At 44.6% G+C, this 19120-nt stretch overlaps 1 protein-coding gene across 2 annotated transcripts in view; it reads left to right on the top strand.

Moving 5' to 3' along the window:
• Window positions 1–12142, top strand: part of PRKCQ (protein kinase C theta) — a 67880-nt gene extending 55738 nt beyond the window's left edge. For both annotated transcript variants that reach the window (XM_076348815.1, XM_076348892.1), the window contains 4 exons: window positions 926–1064; window positions 5677–5865; window positions 8713–8841; window positions 10151–12142. In XM_076348815.1, coding sequence (XP_076204930.1) covers window positions 926–1064; window positions 5677–5865; window positions 8713–8841; window positions 10151–10306 — 613 coding nt within the window. In that variant the 3' untranslated portion in view covers window positions 10307–12142. The remainder of the gene's footprint in view (window positions 1–925; window positions 1065–5676; window positions 5866–8712; window positions 8842–10150) is intronic.
• The last annotated feature ends 6978 nt before the right edge of the window (window positions 12143–19120 follow it).

The following is a 19120-nucleotide window of genomic DNA, read 5'->3' as shown; positions in this document are numbered from 1 at the left end:
ATCCCAGGTGAGGTGCAGAATCACTGATCCAAACATCTCCCTGAGTCATTATTTCAATGAAAAGCAAAACGTTTAGGTAAGATATAAAAAATTTAACATAGAAGCCATGCCAGCCTTCCTTTCTTTCTGCCTTTTTCTTTGCTTTCTTGACATGCTTTTCTCTCCTTTCAGAGGTTGTTCCTGCATGGGGACCTCTTTGTTCTCTGTCAATGGCCATGATTCATCAGCTCGCTTGCTTTTATTTCCTTCTCTGTGCATGTCTTTTTTTTTTTCTCTCTCTGGGCTCTTTGCTTCCCACAGTAGCTCAGAGCCTGAAACCTCTGACAACAGCTTGGCAGCTATGTGTGAAGGGCTTTGTAAATCCCCGGGGCTCAGATAATAATGCAGCCTGGCAGTGAAAAGATGGTGGGTGTTCTGCTGATGTCTGGGGTTATTCTGACCCTCTGCAAGCCATGCGGGGCTTGTGGGTCCTTACCTCTTCCAACATTTGTCAAGCCTGCACTGGGAGGGAGAGCTGGCAGCAGCTTCAGAGAGAGCACTGAGACTCCCAGGGAAGGAGAAAGTGAGCGTTAGCCGGTCCCTTCCTGCTCACCTTCTCCAGGCTGTGTTAGGGCAGAAGCACCAGCTGGCACAAAGCCCTTTTTAGCGTCGCTATTCTGCATTCTCAAAGGAGGCAGCTTTTAGAAGATGTCTTGGGTAAAGTCTTCTCCAGCAAACGAATCAGTGCTGGGACAGGAGGAATGAGGAAGAGGGATATTGAGGTCCAAGAGAGCAGCTCGTCATTTGGCCCTCAGCCATCCTTTGTAATTGCAATGTGTAGGCACTACGTAGAGGCAGATAGCAAGTTAATAAGTGTAACCTGCTAAAATAACTTGTGTGGCTCTGTAACACTTTAAAGGAGGGGTTTCCTTCTCTTCTTCCACAGAGACTTGAAGCTAGACAACGTCCTCTTGGACAATGAGGGACACATCAAAATTGCTGACTTTGGGATGTGCAAGGAGAACATGTTTGGAGATGCGAAGACAAGTACTTTCTGTGGGACTCCTGATTATATCGCTCCTGAGGTAGGTGTGGGGTCCAGGGAAGTCAGCAAGCTGCTGTGGGACAGAGAACGTGTCTTAAGACGTGACTGTCAGTCAGTGGTGGAGGGTGCAAAGAGTAATAACCTGCTTTTGAGCGGTTCCAAGCTAGAAACTGGATTTCAGTTTGACTCAGAGTCTGCGTTGCTGTCTTGCATTGCGTATTTTTGTGGCTAATTCATTTTTTGTGCAAATGGGCCTGGGAAGCAAGTGGTGCTTGGCTTAACCAAGAAACAGAGTGCTTAATGGAAATCCAGTTTGGGCTATGGCAGAAGAAGCTTGAAGAGGTAGGTCCTGCAGTTCAGGGACAGAAACAGCACGAGGAATGGGAAGCATGTTCCCGAGCTAGCTAACAGTAGGCTTCCATGGCTGTACAAGCTCCTTGATAGCTAGTAGGGAGCTACGGGCACTTCTAAGGGATGATGTTCATCACAACCTAAGAGAGAAAATAGAGAAAGGTAGGACAAAATGCCCGCCTGGAGCTGATTCTCCCTCCTCATTGATTAACCACCTTTTAGATAGAGAAAAGAGGCTGGGTCCACGATAAAGAAGAGATTGGGGTTCACCTTCCCTCTGGGATATGCTCTGATGCTTGAATAGGGATGGCACCCATAAGATTGGACTTCTCTCTTACTCAGAGAGGTTCTTAGCTGGCTGCAAACACAGCCTGCATCACAAGCATCCTCCCAGAGCTGAATAAGGCACTATATGCTCTGAAAAGGCTCTGCCATCAGAGGCATAACTTTAAAACTGAGCACAAGCTTGAAGGACTGTCTAGATAAAAAACAACCAACAGCTGCTTGTAAAAGGGACTGAGATGCTTGGAGACATAAACATGAGAGTGGTCATACATCCTGATTTTTCCCCTCCGAATGCCAGCAGTCAGAGGATAGGCGTTGCTATCTGGAGGACAGCTGGGACCTGACCTGCTGACTCTGGGCTCTGAACTACCTGCTTCTCTGTTTTGGCTGCGCACAGTGCCACAGCACCTCATGTCACTGCATGAAACCATCCCTGGAGGACAGGCCTCCACAAGTTTCCTTCTGGTGAAGGAGGCTCTAAAACTAGAGATGATGGAGTTGTATCAGGGTCAGGCTGTGCTTGAGCTAACGAGGGCAAGGCAGAGCTTGTAGCTTGTGTTAAGGTCCTGCTCTGTCCCCTTGACTCAGGAAGGCTGGGGCTTGCACGGAGACAATCTCCAAGCTCCGTGCAAAAACATACCAACAGTTCCTCTTCTCCTTCTACAGCTGATATCTACTGATACTCGGTGGAGAAAAGCTGAACCTGGCCTCCATGTGCACATGCAATAAAACTGGGTGGTCACAGACACCAGACTCCGGCTTGCCCATAGCGAGATCCTTTGCCCTTTCCCCTTATTTCTTTCCATTTTTTCCCAGACAGAAACTTGTTCTTTTTTTTTCCCCCCCTAGTAAATCTAGATATTTTGGACTACATCCCTCCAGAAAAGAGAAAGTTCCCTTAACCTGGTGACTTCACACAATGATAGATCTTACTATGGAGAGGCTTTGACTAATTAGGTGCCAAACTGAGGCCAAAGAAAACATCTTTCAGCTCAGAGAAGAACCTACGAGTCATCCATGCATCATGTCTGACATCACTCTGAAATCCATTTATTTGCCTTTCAAGATCCCATTTCCTGATTTTAGTGTTTTCATGATGGATATTGGTACTTTAGAAATAGCTTTTAAAGCTTTTGGTTTTTTCCCGGCCACTATAATTCATTGATCTTTTACTGTGCACCAAGGGCTTGATTCTGATCTGGGTTACACCACTGCTGACACAAGGGCTGGTCTCTTCAAATCAATTGGATTTGTATTTCCTAAGAGCAGGTGTAAGTGTGCTCTGCAATCAAGCTGCAATTGTCTTTTATTCCACTTCAATATGCTTTTATTAAAAAAAAAAACCAAGGTATTTTCTGATCCTAAAAAAAAGAGAGCCAAGTGATAATCCATTATCTGTGATTTTACTTCATAGAAAAGACAAAGACTAAAATAGCTCAGAGTTTTATTTCTGCACCATCATTTATTTTAGAGATTCAACAAGTGCATATAAAACATTTTACCTCTAAATTGAAAGCACTGCTAGAGTTTATGGATCATCTCTCCCACCAGAGGCTGGAGCACTGGACTTTTTGTCAGTATTTCAATGCAGCTTCTAGCGCTGTAATTTGTACAGACCCAGCACCTTGGCTACAGCCGTGCAAATAAGGGGACTTTGGGTCAGTAGACAAGCAATTTTTTATTTCAAAAAATATTTGACAAAAAAAAAAAAAGACTTAGCCTGAAATGAAATTTCTGAGTTTGTTTATTTTTTCCAGAGAATTGCAAAGCTAATAAATCCTTTCCTTGACTGCCATAAAACATTTAATTTCATTCTCCAGACATTTTTTACTTTAAAAGGTAAAGCCTTATAAAAACAATGTGTCTTTTCAGAAGGAAAGGTTGGGGTGATTATGTTTATAAGTGACTCAGAATAAATATATTTGGGAGTCTTGCTCTTTCCTTTTTTTTGACTGTGAGTGAAACACATTGCCTCTTATATTCAAATAGGGGTTTTGTCCTTTTTGCATCTCCTCTTTTGGCATTTTTGGAGACAGAGGTGTTAGTCATGAACACTCTACATCAGTTTGGGTTTAGACTTCTGATATTAAGGTCCTGCTTTTCTAGATGCCACAGGTACATTAGAGGGGGATACTTCTCACCTAATGTGAGAAAATTCATCTAAAAGTGAAGCACCTGATGGCACTTTATAGTGTTGCAGAAGGGCAAACATCCCAGAAGACAAGTAATCCCTTCCTACCTTAGGTGTGTAAGTTAGTTAAATCACCGTTTTTCCTCCATTAGAATGGAATAGAATAGAATAGAATAGAATAGAATAGAATAGAATAGAATAGAATAGAATAGAATAGAATAGAATAGACTATTTCAGTTGGAAGGGACCTATAACAATCATCTAGTCCAACTGCCTGACCAATTCAGGGCTGACTAAGTTTAAGTGTGTTGTTAAGGGCATTGTCCAAATGCTTCTTAAACACTGACAGGCTTGGGGCATCGACCACCTCCCTAGGAAGGCTGTTCCAGTCTTTGACCACCCTCTCGGTAAAGAAATGCTTCCTAATGTCCAGCCTAAACCTCCCCTGGTGCAGAGACTCTGGATAACTAAATTAATAAAACACATAACTTTTAGGCAATAAGGTTAATCTGAGCCCAAGTGGCAATTTACAGACAATGCAGACAAGGTATGAAAACAGTGAAGAAACTACTCACCTACTTCCACTGTACCTCAGAGCCAGCAGTAAAGATCACCTCTCTAAATCATCATTTTTCAACTATCAGCAGTTCCATACGTACTGATCTGGATAGTTGCTTTCACTGGTATTAAGCCATCTCCATGGCTTGTCATTGGTACCTACACCGTAGCTATAGTATAGGGGATCACATGTGCAACCAGGCCGTGGGCTCAAGAGTGAATATTGTGCCTTAAAATGAACTATTCCCCTCTCCAGCTCTAAAATCCTGATAACGATCCTAGACATCATAGTCATCACATGTACCTTTAGACATCTGCAATGTAAATACCTATATATGAGCAAGTTGTCTAGGCTCCTTGATAACCAAAGGAGACAAATAGGGGGTTGTATTTTACAGCAGGTAGATACTTAGCTGGATGTCTAAAATTGGACTAATTCTCTTCCTTGACTATAAAAGGAGCTAATGATAACTGGCTCAGCTCTAGGTATCTCCATAACAGATGTCTAAAGGCAGGTGAGATTAATTTTGCTTCCCCAGAGGGGAAATTTAAGAACTTGGTAGTGTCTGGCCAGGTTTGTACGGGAAGAAAATGCCACATCCCTTCTTAGGGGAGGTCGTCACTCCAGCCAACCCTCCCTGACCCCCACATACTGAATGTAGCCTTCACTTTATAGCTGACACAGAAAGGCACAAACCAATGGACTGACTGAGGACAAATTCCCATTCCTCTACCTACAACTCAGTTGGTCTCAAGAGGACAGATCAGCAACCGCTTTCTCGTGTTTTTCCTGGGGCAGATTTTGCTGGGATAGATTCACACCGTTTCCACTGACTGATAGTCCTAATGCACCCTTACACTGTCAAACTTGTAATTTTAAAATACAGCTTGTGTGAGTTAAATCAGTCCCAAAATGCTAATACCTAACCATTTGTCTTCTTGGAGTTCACAAGCCTGATTTGAACCCTTGGGATAACTTGGAGAGCAGGCAAAAGATGACTTGCCTCACTTTTTTTCAGATCTCTCTGGTAGCCAAGGATTTGTTCAAGTAACTTAAGAGTAACTAGAAAAACATGCAACCTGTTATCTGTAGTGCAAAGGACTGTTTTGGCACCCAGGTGTAGCTGCGATTTGGAGCTCCCTCAGCCGCCGCCTCTGCACCACTGGCAGATGCTCTGGCTCATGCTTCAGGCAGGGGGAAGAACCTCTGCTACCCCACTCAGTGCAAAGTGGCTGTTGAAAGGTCAGGGTCTGGCCACCCTTCTGAAGTTGAAATACTGACGTAAGACGTTTTGTGTCCGTCTTTGTCACTCCTCTCTTTGGGCAGATATTGCTGGGGCAGAAGTACAACACCTCCGTTGACTGGTGGTCCTTTGGCGTCCTCCTGTATGAGATGCTTATTGGCCAATCTCCTTTCCATGGCCAAGATGAAGAGGAGCTTTTCCAGTCTATCCGTATGGATAACCCGTTCTACCCTCGCTGGCTTGACAAGGATGCAAAGGACATTTTGGTGAAGGTAAGAATTAACACACATTGAACGAAAGTCTTTTTGCCAGAACCGTCATTTTTGATTTGTGCATCTTCAGCTGTTGTTCAGAGAAACAAGTTCAGTGTGATAGGACCAGAGAGAGTCCCTTTCTTGTCTGTGGACCTCAAAGCACACCTGACCTAAGTCGTAAGGCCATCTTTGTGTCTTCTTTCTCCTGAGTTGTGATGATGGCTTCTCACATCCAGTAAGTAGGATCACAGGGTATCAGATACCAGCAGAGATCAGTTTCTTTGCAGAGCAATCCCTAAGGTGCAAGGCACGTTAACTCCTGGAAAAGATATTCTGCCAGGCTTCAAACTAAGGGTTAGAGTGACTTCCTTGAAAATTATGGCGTTGAAGCAGTTCTTGTGCCTCAGAGATATGAGGACAACTAGGGTAGATTGCTTTGGTGTTCAGCTTGATTTTCAGTAGAGAATATTTTGCATCTTTGCACTGAGCTAAAGAGCAGGAAAACAAAGCCTGAGCTGTGTCCTGAAGTGGCGGAGCTACTCAAGCTAGTAGCACCGTGGCATCTGGGGTTTTGGCCCTTTGAATCTCCTACACAGCAATGCATAGCGTCCTTTCTGAGTGGAGCACTCTTCTGTTTCCCTCTAATGGGCGTCCTCCTCATCTTTTAGGTTCTCTTCCATTAATACACTGATTTTTTCATTGCCTCCTTCTCAGCTCCATGGCATTTAGTATTGTAGCCTTTCTGGCTTGGGATGCAAGCATTCCAGAGTTGCAGGATAAAAATGCAATGAATTCACAGCTAGTCTAATAAGTTACCTCCCCTCAGTCGGGCTTTGGACTGACGTTGAACATGATCTAAGCTAAGACATTTTACCTCAAGATAGATGGTGAGAGAGCACGTACAAAGGGTTATAATGGCTCAGCTGATGTGATGTAACTTGTTCATCACTAGATTTTGGTCATATTTGACCTACAGTCCCTACCTTTACTTTTGCATTTACAAAGCGACAGGGCAACATAGAGCATTCCACTACAAAAAAAAATGGAGAACAGGAGATTATTTTAGCATCTGCGCTGGGCTCAGATGTTTAGGTATCACTATAAAATGATAATAATGAAAACATTCAAAAGCAGTTGTTCAGGAAGACATACCATAGCAGACTGAGATTTTGAACGTCTGTTTCTGGACATACGCTGCTATCTTTCTGCACAACCAGCCTGTACTTCTGTCGGGATTAGAGATGGTAATCAACTTTATACCAATCAATAAACTTCCTTGCTTAGGAAAAAAAACGTTTTCTCCGTTATGGGCTACTCTCATCGCCACTTACTCTGGATAATTACATATTCCACCCTGCTTAATGCCTGTATTATCAGCACAGAATTTAACCTATGGAATCTGCACTGCTGTGTAATCAGTTGCCTGTAGGACACTTCAGTTTTGTTGAGGCTTTGCCCACAGTGTTCACCAAAACCCAATGCCTGGAGTTTTTTCAAACAGGCCCTCAATGGTCCATACATCAGATTCTTTTGCCGCCATTTCTGGTGTTAGGTATTTATACTTGTTCTTTTCTGAGTGGTATCTATTGTGTGCTCGCTGTTGGCCAAATAGATACTTGTATTTATTCTTTGCGGAGTGGTATCAATCGTATGCTCGCTGTTGACCAAATAGAGTAGCAAGAAACTTGACCATATGTAACCCAAGTCCATTTTGAGATGACCTCCAACAGTAAAGTGCTTTTGAAAATTTGCCCTTACCTCTGAAGTAGGACATTGGCTGTACTCAGGTCACCTGCTATCAAGTGTTGCCACTATTCCTCTCCGTTGACTTTAGAGGGATCTAGGATCTGGCTCTGTATGGGCTAGCTGGCCTGGAGGCCCCAGACATTTTACTGCAGATGTAAAGATAAATTTTAAACTATTCACACCCACCTTTACAGCAATATTTCAGCACTACATCCTGCTCACGAACATTGAGAGGAGCTCTGAAGCGTTTAGCACTCCTGAAACTCTCTCCCAGAAACACTTCAGCTGCTTCCAGAGCCAAATGGCTCCTGCACCACCATAAAAACATCTGTGGCAAAACAGGCTGTGTTTACACTAAACTGAAGAGTGGGCTTAGACCTGCATGTAGCTGATGGTGAAAAGATAGGCCCCCAGTTCGAGCTTTTTCCTACCTTCAGCAGAATTAGTCATCCCCAGGACTTGTAGCCTGCAGTGTGCAGCAAACACAAGCTATCTGAATTGGGAGTCTTTTGACAAAGTAGATGGTTGTCAGCATCTGAGCTAGTCGGTGGAGAGAAGCAAGCACTTCCAGGGTGTCTTTTATCTCATCTTTTAGTGTGTGAAGAAGGTCAGATGATTTGCACCTAAGATGACTGTTTTTCTCTGTTAATTATAAAGGGTCAAATAGTGACACTCCAAGTGTCCCAAGGTATAGGAGATGAATGCAACCCCACATAGGCCAGACTAGTATTTTCACATATTATGCTTATATTTCAGCCCTAAAAATTTTCCTGATAGCAAGAAATTGTCCAGACAAAAGCTTGCAAGTGCGATCCAGATATTTCACCTGTGTAGTAGCATATTTGCATGATCAGACACACATGTTGTTGCCGCTGTAGCAAATTTGTCCTCTCTCACCTGCAAAGGAAAAATATGACCAAGGTCTCTCAGTTTTGGCATGTTAGGCTAAGAATCCGAACTGGTTCCCCAATCAGAAATTTAGTAGGTTAGAAGAGTCTTCACACTCTCACCAACCATGCTTGAGTCTGAAGTCTGAGGCCCTGTCCTGGTAGGACTGTCCTAATGAATACGCTGTTATTGATAAAAGACTGAGGTATTTCTCTTTCTTCAACATTCTAGCTTTTTGTGAGAGAACCTGAGAGGAGACTGGGAGCAAGAGGGAACATCCGCCAGCATGCCTTTTTCCGGGAAATAAACTGGGAGGCTTTAGAAGAAAGAAGGATGGAGCCTCCTTTCAAACCAAGAGTGGTAAGAATGCATCTTCTTTCAATTCCACCCATCTCATGTCTTTCTTTCCTGAATGATTCATTCCCCAAATATTTAAGCCCTCCAGCACATGCTAGCAATAAACTGAAGCCAGGACCCCCAGTAATGTTATAAACCCATTTATTTAGGGGCATTGTCCAAAATCTTCAGACATGGGTCTTTAATGTCAGAGACCTCAAACCCTATTTAGATTCACGGAGTGAGCATTTTAAAGGTGGATACATGTCTGCTTCACACTGGAACTAATAGTTTAAGGCACCAAGTTCAGGCTTTCAAAATGCCCTCAAACTTTCAGGGATATCTTCTGGAGTTGCTCTGCACATGCAACCTCTCTGTCTAAAAGTAGATGGAGGACCTTGGCCTTGGCCAGTCAGAATGGAAAGTGTTGACTCTTACTTAAATGTCTAAATGCAGATTAAATTGTTCACAATTTAATGTCTGGTGTGTTGTGTACATCAGATACAAGCAGCTGAAACCATCTACAATTTGGATCTGTCACAGCCTACGTCTGTTGGCTGGGCTGCCTGACCTGATCATCATGACTACTACTTTCTGATGGCTATAAGCCCAGGTCTGGCATGCCCACACCTGAGAAAACATAAATTACTCATCACTTTCTCAATTACCATAGCAGGGGTCTGGATACCACTTAAAACACCTTCCCTTAACCACATAAGTGCAACCCATTCTGTAGGGATTATCTTTCACTGCACTGCAGAAGGTAAAGAAGGAAAAGCAGTTCAGGTAACCAGGTGGTCGGCTAAGTCAGGATAGTCCTGGCTATTAATAACTAGTCCTAATAAACTCTTAAAGTCCTATTAATAACAACAATATAATTTAATTTGACAAGTGCATCATACTTTCATTTTACAGTCCTTCACAAGTGTTATTTAATTGATGGGTCCAGCCTGCTGTGTTACAAAGCTGTAACATCCCTGCCCGCCAGAATTAATGGATCACAGGCTCAGTGCCTCCTGTATAATACTTATTCCCATTTCTACTTCAATAGGATGGTAATAAGCAAGTGATTAGCACTGGTTGCTGGATATTAAGAGCTCAGACAGAAGTTCACTGCAGTTTGACATGTTACTGTGCATCGTTTGGGCTGGAGTAACTAATCATTGTGCAAAAGGCCAAGAGAAAATGCATTGCGGGTTCCCGGGCTGAGCTGAGCTTGCTCCCAGCTAGCTGAGCTGAGCCCATAGGAAGCAGCCTGATAGAGCCAGTACCATTGTAATGAAGATCTGAATATTAGTGGTTTGACATCAGTTTTTTTTTCCTTTTCTTGAAGAAATCTCCGAGTGACTGTAGCAACTTCGACAAGGAATTTCTAAATGAAAAACCTAGACTGTCCTGTGCTGACAGAGCACTGATTAACAGCATGGACCAAAATATGTTCAGCAACTTTTCTTTCGTGAACCCTAAAATGGAGAAAATATTTTCCTGAGGTCTGCCTTACTGAAGGGGTTCTCTGTAATGGTTTGAGTAACACTTTGTCAACTGAAGACTGTGCATGGTTATTTTTATCAAGAACTCACCAGAAAAACACCTCAGTGAAAGTTTGTACCATGCCTGGAGGCTTCCAGCTTATTCCAGTCCATAGCAGATGCCAGCCACTCTTCACTAATGATGAAGTTTCTTTGTGGTACCTTTTGGTCTCTCTTCTCTCTTTTCCCAATGTTCTTGAAGTTGAGAGCACCTGAAAATGAGGAAGTGACAAAACCTGTTCCCCACTACTTGTACACGCAGTCAATGGGTTTCTCTATAAGAAAAAACAAGTATATTTGAGGTTCTGGTGATGTCAGTGCCCATTTCTGCAATCCTCACCTCGGCCCACCTCCTTCTGAAGGATAAGTGATTTGCTCAAGGCCTGAGGGCATCTGGGAAGACTTCAGGCTGGGTGCTTTGGTAACCTCCACTTGTACATGTGCAGAACTGTGCATGTGTGCACAGGAGTTTTGAAGAAGCAATTTTACTCCCTACACACTTTAAAAGTCATGTTCACAGGTATTAGGATTCAGTTTTGCTCCACTGGGACAAAGAGACTTTGCAGGTGCCCATTCCAGCATTCGTACATCTCAATCAGAGGCCCTGGAGCTAAGGACTCAACCCCGAAGAAGGATCGTTGCCATGGCAAGTGTCAAGATCAGTACAGAATACCAGTGGTTTACACTTAGTACTTGAGCAGGAAGGGTAGGAAGCCGCAGTCCAGCAGAAAGCCTCGAGAACCCCTGTTCTAAAGCTTTAACTGTCCTCACACACGCCAGGCTCAGAGCAAAATCTGGACTGGGCTTTCTGGAGTTTTATCCTAAAACTGCGTGAGAAAGGTGGAAGAGGTTTCCTCAAACCATTGTTTAAGCGTCATAAAACTGGCCTTCTAGTCACAGCATTGGCATATTTTACTTGAAAGGTAGTAATCAGTCCTTGCAAAGGCTGATATACTTTCTGTTGCTCTAAATGGTGTCCCAGCTCTTTGGCATGCACTGCAGGCATAGGTCAACAAGCTGCACCCAACGGTCACAGGGCAGGACAGCACGTCGGGTGAGGGTGGTCCTCTCCTTAATCTCGTGACATTTTGCTGTGTGTTCTGTCCCTTTGCAGTCTGTGGATGGGTTAAAAAAAAAAAATCTTTTCTGTGATCCTTTCATCATGGGATCCTTTAAATAAAGACGCACTGTTTTCTGAGGTTGGAGAGTGCAGAACCGCCCAGTTACTGCTTGTCACTGAGACACCAGTTAAATACCGGGTCAAAACTAAGTCAAAGCCCAAATAGAGGATTCTGTAATAGCTTAGACTTAGGCAGTCACCCCAGCTGGTGTTAGGCTCTAATTGAAGTGTATACATTTGGAGCTTTGTTGCATGAACCCCTCCAGTCCATGGAGAAAGAGAAGCTCTAGAAGGTGCGTCACCCCAAAATCAGATTCCCTTCAGAGGTGCCTTTCTGGCTCTGCTGGACCAGGCTGTCAACTTGGACCTCCCGATAGAAAGAATGCAGCCTTGCAGGCAGTGCTGGGATACTGCTGGCAGTGACTGCAGGCACTGAATCCTGCAGGACCAAGACCAGAAGCGCCTAACATCAACAAGAAAAGCAGAGAGCCCTGAAAAGGGTTTCAGTCCAGTGACTCTCATGAAATCCTTGTTTGTGCTGTATGAAACGCAGGGGGCATCTGTGCTCACGGTTTGTGCAGCTGGTCATCACGTTTAATTAGAACAGTTAACATGAATTTTTTAAATGCCAGTGCTGTTTGTACAGTTTAATAAAATGTTGTGTACAATTGGAAAATGGGCATTGAAGTGATTAAATAGGGACAAAGAACAGAGGTGCTTAGAAAAGCCATTAAAATGGCTCTGTACTTTCTGGGGGATGTTCCCCAGGGGGAATTTCAACCCATAAATACACAGGATCGATCAGCAAGCATTTGAACAACTGTAACTACTCCACAGATCAGCATCTAAAACAGGATTTTTGGCGCTGTGCAAAGGTATCCAAGAAGAGAGTAAAATGTTCCTTTTCACTACCAGAAGGTGACACGGCTACAAATGGGGTCTGGTATCTCAAAGGGGTTGCAGAGCCAGATGTGCAGAGGTCATTACTATTAGAGGGCGATTCAGGTCATCTTCCTTTGTCACCTGAATGAGGCTGGATCAGCCAAGTCCTGGGAGGGCCTGACTCTGTCCACATGCTATGGGTGGAGTCTGGATGGCCTGATCCAGACTAGAGACTGCATTTCTAAGCATTTGAAGATTGGCGGTAGCCCACTCTAAATGACTGTTAGGGATGTTTTCTTTGCAATGGCACAGTGATTTGTGCTTGACACCGATGAAGGGACACCCCAAGCATAGACTAAGGAAGGAGGGTGCTGAATCACCTCTTGCGGTTAAGTAACTGAAGAGCAACAGGGTTTAACACCTCTCTGACCAAAGGCAGGGCTCTCTGCACTCCAGCTGTGGTCCCGTATAGTTAAAGCAGCCAAACATAAGAGTGACTTGTAAAGGAGCGTGTTTGAGTAACAGCTGGAGCAGACACGGTGTTAGGCTTACTATAGGGCTTTTGATGCAAACCACAAGAAGAAGTGCCTGCTTCTCTCTGCACGGTGTCTTCAGCTTAAAAACCAAATGAACCCATTGAGGATGGGGGGAGGGAGATGGGGAGAGGTGGGTACGAGCCACCACGAACGTGCGTGCTGTGTGTCTTACCAGTGCCGCAGCCTGAAAACCCTCCCAGCTGTGCCTGTGGTGTGCGAAGAGTGACGTGGTAAGCAGCAAGCGTTTTCCTGTGGTGGCAGCGATTGAGAGATAGGAGCTGGTGAGGGCTGAAAGCCAAACACTCGCACGGAAATGAGCAGGAGCCCAGGTACTGACAGAGATGCTCCTTTACCTTGAGTAAACCTGGCACCTCCATACCCATCTTGTCTTGTCTTCTTTCTTTTTTTTTTTTTTTCTTTCCCCTCCTCCATAAAATGTTCATTTTATAGCATAGTATATGGGGCTTGCCAGGTTTGGTTATTCATTCGCTGAAGGCCCAATCCTGTTCTGGAGCCCCATGGGATCACAGCACTGCTGTAGGTGCATGGTACCTGCAAACATCAGGGTCTGACCTCCAGCACCACCTGCTTCAGCTCAAGTTTTGGAAGTCCTCACCACCCAACTGCTCCTTCCCCAGTCTTGCTGCTTCACTCGACAGATGCACAAATTCCTACTTGTTGGCATTCACCAAACCAAACCTCAGGCTGATAAACAGGTCAGGACGAGTGGGAGTCACCAGTGAGCGACAGCCCCGATTTCAGCCCTCCTGCAAAGACCTCCGGGTTGCTTTCCAGAGGAGGCTGGTTGGTCTGACAGCTCCTCAGCGTGCAGCCCAGGGGTATGGTTGCCTCTCCCACAGGGAACACCAAGCTGCATCCTGCACCCCACCATGCCCTTTGCTGCCCATGCAGAAAGGAAAGGCAACTTTGCCCAGTGGTTACCAGGCACATCTCGCAGTGGAGAGGTATCACAAAAAGTCCCTGTCTGCCAGTACAGCTCCAAATAGTGGGTACTGCAAGCAGGTATGTCCCTCCCTTTACTATTGTATTTGTACCTTAGACGCTTAAAACCCAAGCGAGAGATCACAGCTGAGACCTAAACTGCTCTCTCACTCCAAGACATGCCATCTCAGCTAGCATATCACCTACAGCAGCTAAGATCATAATCAATACGTGGCCCAAAGCATGCCTTGCGGCGCTGTGAAGCCAGCGGAGGTCTCAGTGCAGACCACAGGAAGCTTTTCTACCTTCCCTGCTTACAAAGAAGTTTTATCTTTGCTGTATCACAGCAGCCAAGACAGCGCATGCAGAGCTGGTAAAATACAGGAATTAATGTATTTCTGGCTCTTCTGTAACTGGGACTGGTTGCAAGCCAGTGGTCCTGGTACAGCTCAGTGACTGTACCTGACATGGTGGGGTCCATTCTACTGTTCGGTAACGGGCGCGATGGAGTCCTTTATCCTCTATATTACCTTAATGTTGATATACACAAGGATGTGAAATAATTGAAAAATAAAAAGAAAGTGAAACAAAGGAAAAACATCATTGAGTTGTCGAAGATGAAACAAGCATAGAAAAGGAAAGTAGGGAAGAAAGGAGGGATACAGGTTGGTATAATCTTATGCAACACTTCCCTTCATTCAATGGTTTCAATTACAACTCTGCTGTTTTTCTTCAAAGCCACCAGTACCATCCCAGAGCTGCTTTTGTAGCTGAAGCACAGGATTTTCAGAGATTTCAGAGGATGGGACAGCCTGAGACAAGAACAGATGAATGGCTCTAATCTGGCCGCCCGGGTAACACAGAGCAGCCACTCCTACCCTGGCACCTCCCCCAGAAATCCAAGCACTTCTGTCCTGAATCTGGATTCAGGTCCCAATTCAAATAATTGCATTCAGCTGTCTGTGGCATAGGAATGCAGTTTAACTGCTCACCTTTAGTCATCTAGCATCACTGAGACACCCTGGGGTATCCCAGAGGACTTCCGCTGAACACGGGTCTCTCCTACGACCTGTGGCATATCCCACAGCCCTATTGCCCCAGAGCACCCCCAATAGCAGTGGACACCGCTGCGTAAGCAGCTGAATCAAGCCCGGTGATTGAGTTCACCCTACAGCAGGCACCTGCACTCAACCAGCCGAGTCACTCCTTGTGGCGGGGACAGCAAGTCACAGCTCAACACATATGATTGTTTTGGGGTGGGTTTTTTTTTTTTTGCTTTTGCCACCGGGTTGCAAAAATACCATCTCCTTGACTCATGTCCTGAAACAAATATGGCTTTGCCATGGTGCTCACCAGCCTCCCAGCCAGAGGAAATCTGCAGCGGCTGGCAGCAGTGTGAGCCCCGTGGGAGGCAGACTGGGTCTACATGCGTGCAGTAGCTGCTTGTGGGACATTTTCTGGCACTGAGCTACTGAAACAGCCTGACCTAGAGGCTGGTCATCATGTTTTAACCCTGTCAATGAAGAGCCTTGCAAGAAGAGACGTCAAAAATTAGTCATCCACATGTTCTCTGTAGTTGCTAAAGAAATTTCATGAAGGAAATTCTAGATCCTCCTGGTACATCCTTATTAAGGGGGACCAGAGGACACTGCATTCCTATTCCCATGGACAAGCATCTTCCCTCCTCCCACACTAAAGCAGTGACAACCAGAGAGGCACAAAGCTCAGTGTTTATGGGCTTTTGAGAACTGTCTTTGCTGTCAATCTCCACAAGGACACTCAGTTTCATTTTGAATCTGAGGATGTGGTGAGTCAAAAATTCAAAGTTAAGCTCTGCCAGAAATCTTTGCCTACCTCCATTAAAATCGTGCAGAAGTGCATTGCAAACCCTTAACGCTTTTTGAGATTTCCTCAAAAGGTCAACAAGGCCTAGCTGATCGTTCAGTAGGGTTAAGTTGGAGCAAAACTGAACTAACAATATTCAACACAACTTTGCAAAGAGACATAGGGGAAAGATAATCCTGTGGTTAAGGTGCTACTGAGTCTTTGTAGACCTAGATTTATTTCCAAGTTCTGCTATATGTATCTCCTGTGACCTGGTGCAAGCTATCTTGCTAGGCTTTGACTTTTCTTCCTCTGTATGGACATAGTTCACACTCTGTTGCTCTAAGTTGTTCAGAGCAGAGGCTCTTGGAATGGGATTCAAGCTCAACTAACGAGAGTCCACTGAACTTTCTCTCCCTTAACTTTCTAGAAAAGCAGGCAAGTCCTACCCTGTGTGTACCTGTGCATCACCTTGTGCATCACTTTGGGGTTCAGTGGGGCCTTACTCTCAGGCAGATATAGTAGTGCCATTGAGTAAATGCGGAGAATATAAAAATGCCTCACCTGGCTGTGAATGAGGCTTGGTTCTCCCAAGACTGGTGCTGAATGAATATGCTGGGAGTGTCATGGTACCCAGGTCTCTGTTGTGACACCCTGGTTTGGTGACTAGAACTAGGAGCTGGTCCACCTCACCATCCACCTAGGTAGTCTAGACTTCATCAGTTTGTCTGTAAGACTGTGTTGAAAGCCTTGCTAAACTCAAGATAAACAGCATCAACTGCTCTCCCCTCTTTCACCAATCTTATTATTTCATTGTTGAAGGCTTTTATGCAGGCTGGTCAGATGTGATTACTCCTTCATCCATACTAACTACTCATAGAATCATAGAATAGTTTGGGTTGGAAGGGACCTCTAAAGGTCACCTAGTCCAACCCCCCTGCCGTGGGCAGGGACATCTTCAACTAAATCAGGTTGCTCAGAGCCCCGTCCAGCCTGACCTGGAATGTTTCCAGGGATGGGGCATCCACCACCTCTCTGGGCAACCTGGGCCAGTGTCTCACCACCCTCAGCGTAAAAAATGTCTTCCTTATCTCTAGTCTAAATCTACCCCCCTTTAGTTTAAAGCCATTCCCCCTTCTCCTGTCGCAACAGGCCCTGCTAAAAAGTTTGCCGCCATCTTTTTTATAAGCCCCCTTTAAGTACTGATAGGCTGCAAGGTCTCCCCGAAGCCTTCTCTTCCCTAGGCTGAACAGCCCCAACTCCCTCAGCCTTTCTTCATAGGAGAGGTGTTCCATCCCCCTGATCATTTTCGTGGCCCTCCTAATCACCTTCTTGTCCTTAAGTTGGAAATTGCTTCCCAGAGGATTTTCTCCATTAGCTTCTCAGGGATGGAGGTGAGGCTAACCAGCCTGTAGACCCCTTAGCCTCCTTCTTGCCCTTCCTGAAGATAGGAGTGACATTTGCTTTCTTCTACTCTGCACTCCAGTTGAAGAGCAGGGTCACATTATAGGGCTTAATCACATCAAAACAAACAGCTCCTGCATGTCTGTCTGTATGGCTGGATATAGCCCAGTAGTAGCCTGTCTGCAGCTTAGCTTAGAAAGCCCCAGCTACTAAGCCACAGAAATTTCCCACAGTCCATTCCCGTAAAGAAGCTGAAGCCCTTTTAGGAGTACTTGGTAAGGTCCTGGGACAGCCACTGGTAGGTTGGGATCTAGCAGGACGCTGCCCACATTGTGCCTTGCCTGAACAGAGCCTGGGTCCGTGCTAACACGGTGGGTGTGCTTGGGCTCTCCAGCTTCAGTGCAGCTCAACCTGCAACTCCACCCAAGGGTGACTGTGGGTAGTGAGTGGTGCGCTGGTCTTTGAAGCCATCCAGGACCCTAGTGTAACTGATATGTAGCACCCTGGTGTACGGTCAATCACTTCGCCTGAGATTTCTCAAGCAATGATGTTGCCTCTAAAGCTCAAGCGGGTTGAAAGCTTGGTTAAATAATTTGAGTATCACAGAAGATGCTCAGTTAAGAAGAACCTAGAGGAATGCTTGAGGGCACAAGCTCTTTCTCATTCTACATTTTCACATGTTAAATAAAAACCCCCTTAATCTCTGTTCCAAGAGGCAACTGGGATCTATCTGTCTGGGACCCAGCTATCACTCAACCTGGGCTGCTCCGCTGCCTAAACAAAAACCTGCCAGTATACAGCAGCTGGAGAGGTGAACCATTATTTTAATAATCGCCTAGAGGAAAACATGCTGTTTGAGTGGAGAGAAAATAAAAATTAAGCATTATATTTAATTTATGATGTGGCCCTTTATTTTAAAGGAACATAAACAGAAAATATTCAGACATCAAAGGGAGAATCTCAGCTTTCACTTCTAAATTCTTTTTTATTATTGTTGTTAGCCTCCCAGTAGCAAAGGAAATGAGTTCTCCGGTAATCATTTCCATTTAATTTTCAGCTCCTTTCTGTTGATAGCATTGTGTATAACCTTTTTTCTAACAGTTACTTTAAATTGTGTACTTTGATATTCCATTCAGCTGGTGGGGACAGAAAAATCAGTTCTAAAAAAGCCATTTTATCTCTGCTGTACATGAGCTCGGCAGGGAAATGTGATATCTCAGAGAGTATATTTATTTTAAATCATTGGTATTTTCCACCAGGGTGAAATTCGTCAAGATATAACCTCTCGTTGCCTCCCTCCTTCCCCCCCAAAATGTCATGGGGCCAAAGTAGTGGAGAAAAGGGGACAAAATAGCAACCCTCATTCAAAAGAAACAATAATCCACGCAGCAAATGAACTCCATTTTGGTTATACTAGGCATAATGAAAAGGGTAAAAAAACTGACAAAATGGGGAAAACAGAGAATGCTGTTATCATAAGGATAATAAATCCCAGACCACAGTGGCATTTTTGAGATCGTGAGGTAGGAGTCAGCAGTGACACAAAGTGACCTTTCTTGAAAAGGATGATGTTAAAACTTAATAATGAATTTTAGTTCTTCAGGAGATCTGGTGACACTGGAATTCAGATGGGAAGAGGAACATTAGCTGTTTCTTTGTGCTGGGCTGTCTCCACATCAAATCATACATTTGCTTCTCTTTCTTTGGGTGGACAAAAAATAAAGGAATAAATAGAAAGTTTCCACAAAAGACTTGGCTGAAAAACAGCCATCTTTGTGCCAAAAGGAGGGCTTGAACCTGCTAATATAAGCCATTGCCTTAAGATTTCAATTAAATGCCTTGGTTGAAAAGCAGCAACACTTTCACGCACTTATGTGGACTAACCACTAAAGGGAGAGAGCTGTATCAGCTCAAGCCACTATTTTTAGCAGCAGCAACCACTTTGAAGCAGCTCTCATTTTCCAAATGGACGGTCTTCAGTGGACCTCTTGGGAACTGCCTCTGTCAGCACAGGAGCATACGGGAGAATAAGATCTCCTGCACGCAAAGTCTGCCAAAATTTTGAG

This window comes from Aptenodytes patagonicus, chromosome 1, assembly GCF_965638725.1.
Source record: "Aptenodytes patagonicus chromosome 1, bAptPat1.pri.cur, whole genome shotgun sequence".
NCBI lineage: Eukaryota > Metazoa > Chordata > Aves > Sphenisciformes > Spheniscidae > Aptenodytes > Aptenodytes patagonicus.
The sequence above is the reverse complement of the archived record's forward strand: the minus strand, read 5'-3'. Positions and strand labels throughout refer to the sequence as shown.